This window comes from Lolium rigidum, chromosome 1 (genome assembly GCF_022539505.1).
Source record: "Lolium rigidum isolate FL_2022 chromosome 1, APGP_CSIRO_Lrig_0.1, whole genome shotgun sequence".
In the NCBI taxonomy this organism is placed as follows: domain Eukaryota; kingdom Viridiplantae; phylum Streptophyta; class Magnoliopsida; order Poales; family Poaceae; genus Lolium; species Lolium rigidum.
In genome coordinates, this window is record NC_061508.1 from 80,987,928 (window position 1) to 80,989,887 (window position 1,960).

At 49.5% G+C, this 1,960-nt stretch overlaps 1 protein-coding gene across 1 annotated transcript; it reads right to left on the reverse strand.

Annotated features, from left to right (window-relative positions):
- Positions 1-82: 82 nt before the first annotated feature.
- LOC124648145 (pyrophosphate--fructose 6-phosphate 1-phosphotransferase subunit alpha-like) lies at positions 83-1,656 on the reverse strand. The gene is made up of 3 exons (XM_047187955.1): positions 1,435-1,656; positions 859-1,031; positions 83-233 (listed from the first exon to the last, which is right to left on the reverse strand). The coding sequence occupies exons 1-3, from the start codon at positions 1,537-1,539 to the stop codon at positions 83-85; spliced, it is 429 nt and encodes a 142-aa protein (XP_047043911.1). The 5' UTR covers positions 1,540-1,656.
- Positions 1,657-1,960: the final 304 nt, after the last annotated feature.

Genomic DNA, 1,960 nt, shown 5'->3' on the forward strand with positions numbered 1-1,960 from the left:
TGATCTGAAGATGCCCTACAGCCCTAGCTATGTGTGTATCAGTTTTGGACTGAAAAGAAGAATTAAGAAAGCTAAAAATCCATTAATTGGACCATTCTGAATAAACCAACATCCACTCACCAAGAAAACCGATAAGTTTGCTGTTTGGGTTGTGAGCATTTATAGCATCATGTAGTCCCCATATAACATTGTGCCCACCTGGGGATTGCCTACCACTGAAGACGACACCAACCCTGCATCTCAAACGTAATTTTAAAATGAATCAACTTTAATAGATAGTAGTCATTATCAAAAAAAATATGGATGTATCTCAGAATGTTTTTCAGAAACCAACTAACAAGAAAATCATGATTTTAGTTCCATCCTGTCGAGTTACAGCGATAGATTACTGAACTACAGTCAGCATGATTACACAGGTTTACATTATTTATCTTCCTGAATAAATAGAGTAAGTAACGGTAACGGCCATAGTTAAAATATGTGAATACTCACTCGTGCGCACCCGGGAAATACTTCCCGGGCGGTCACCCATACTCAAATTACTCCGGGCAAAGCAAGTTTAACCTCGAAATTCTTTGCTGATGAGCTTCCAGAAAAGATGTTGCAACTTGTTGGTATGATTATCCTATCAATCCTATTAAGCCCCCCTAGACAATCTAATCCAGAAAAGGAAACATTCGGCAGTATATTGGCAGTTGTTTCATCTCCAACTGAATTTGTAGGTTTTGGGTGAATAGTTGGTCAGACCACAACATCTTCTTGAGACGCAAGAAAACTGTCTCATTAAATGCCAGCACAAGCTGAACATATCCACAAGATCTTCTTCCCCTAAGAAAATCATATCTCGAAGATGTGTACCTGACGACAGGGTGCTCTGTTACGACGGCAGCGTCCGGGACATTGGCCGTCTTGGGTAGGAAATGCGCCAGCGGCTGGCCGTACGTGTGTGGGAACGCATGGCTGATGACATGCGAGTCCCCGCTGTCCGCGGCGATGGCCGCGCCGCCGTACTCCACCTTCACCGTGGTGCCCTGGCGGTAATGCAAGAAAACGACCCATCATCATCATTAACTTGTAATGCAAGAAAACGACCCGCTGAGTCGCGCAGGCCATGGAAGATCAAAAAGATGCCGTGCCGGTGTTGCTGATAATCTCAGATCCACCTCCGCGGTGGGAATCGGCGGTGGCGTCGGGATCGGCGCATTACCGACTGGTACACCTAATCCCCCACCCTCCAGGGAAGGACCCCGCCGAAAGCGAATGGAAATATTCGAAACAGATAAACCGCACTGGAGTAACCCAGGGCCCCCACCACGGCCGCCCGTCGACGAGATCGATCCGTCGGGGATCCGGACCAGGGGATTCCGATCGGCGGTGCAATGGCGCGGCAAACGGCGATGGGAATGAGAAGAGGCTGGTGGTGGGGTTAATTACCTGGAGGCAGGGCGGGAGCACGGGGCGGTAGAGCGCGCGCTGTTTCTGGAGGCTCGACAGCTCGCGCGCCGCGCCGTAGTCGGAATCCATGGCGACGCTGCCCATCTCGCCTCGAGCGATCGATCAGGCTTCTCTCCTCGCAATGTGGCGTCGCCGGCGGGCACGGCGCGGGGGGTTGTGTTTTCCTCTGTCTGGGATCTCTCGGTACGGGGACGGGGTTCTCCTCTCGTGCGTCGCTGAAAAAACAATAAAGAAACTGCGGGGGGTGAGGCATTTATACGGGAGCGGAGAGAGGCGCGCTGGGCCTGCACCAACAACGCAAACACCTCACGCGCCCAGCACCAACACACGGAGAAATATCAAATGAGACTAGCTAGGTTGGTTTTCCAACGTGAATCCACATATGCTCGATCAAATTGGTTTGAAGGTGGTCATGAATGGTTCTACCTCGCAACGAATCTATACTTCTTATAAAACAAAACCCACTAAATGCAATTAATATTTGTCTATCTCAACATGCAAGCTA

Coding starts and splice junctions, on each gene's coding strand:
- LOC124648145 (XM_047187955.1), bottom strand. CDS start 1,539: ATGGGCAGCGTCGCCATGGATTCCGACTACGGCGCGGCGCGCGAGCTG. Junction 1,032..1,434: donor TGCTCCCGCCCTGCCTCCAG/GTAATTAACCCC, acceptor CATTACCGCCAG/GGCACCACGGTGAAGGTGGA. Junction 234..858: donor ACAGAGCACCCTGTCGTCAG/GTACACATCTTC, acceptor TTTGAGATGCAG/GGTTGGTGTCGTCTTCAGTG.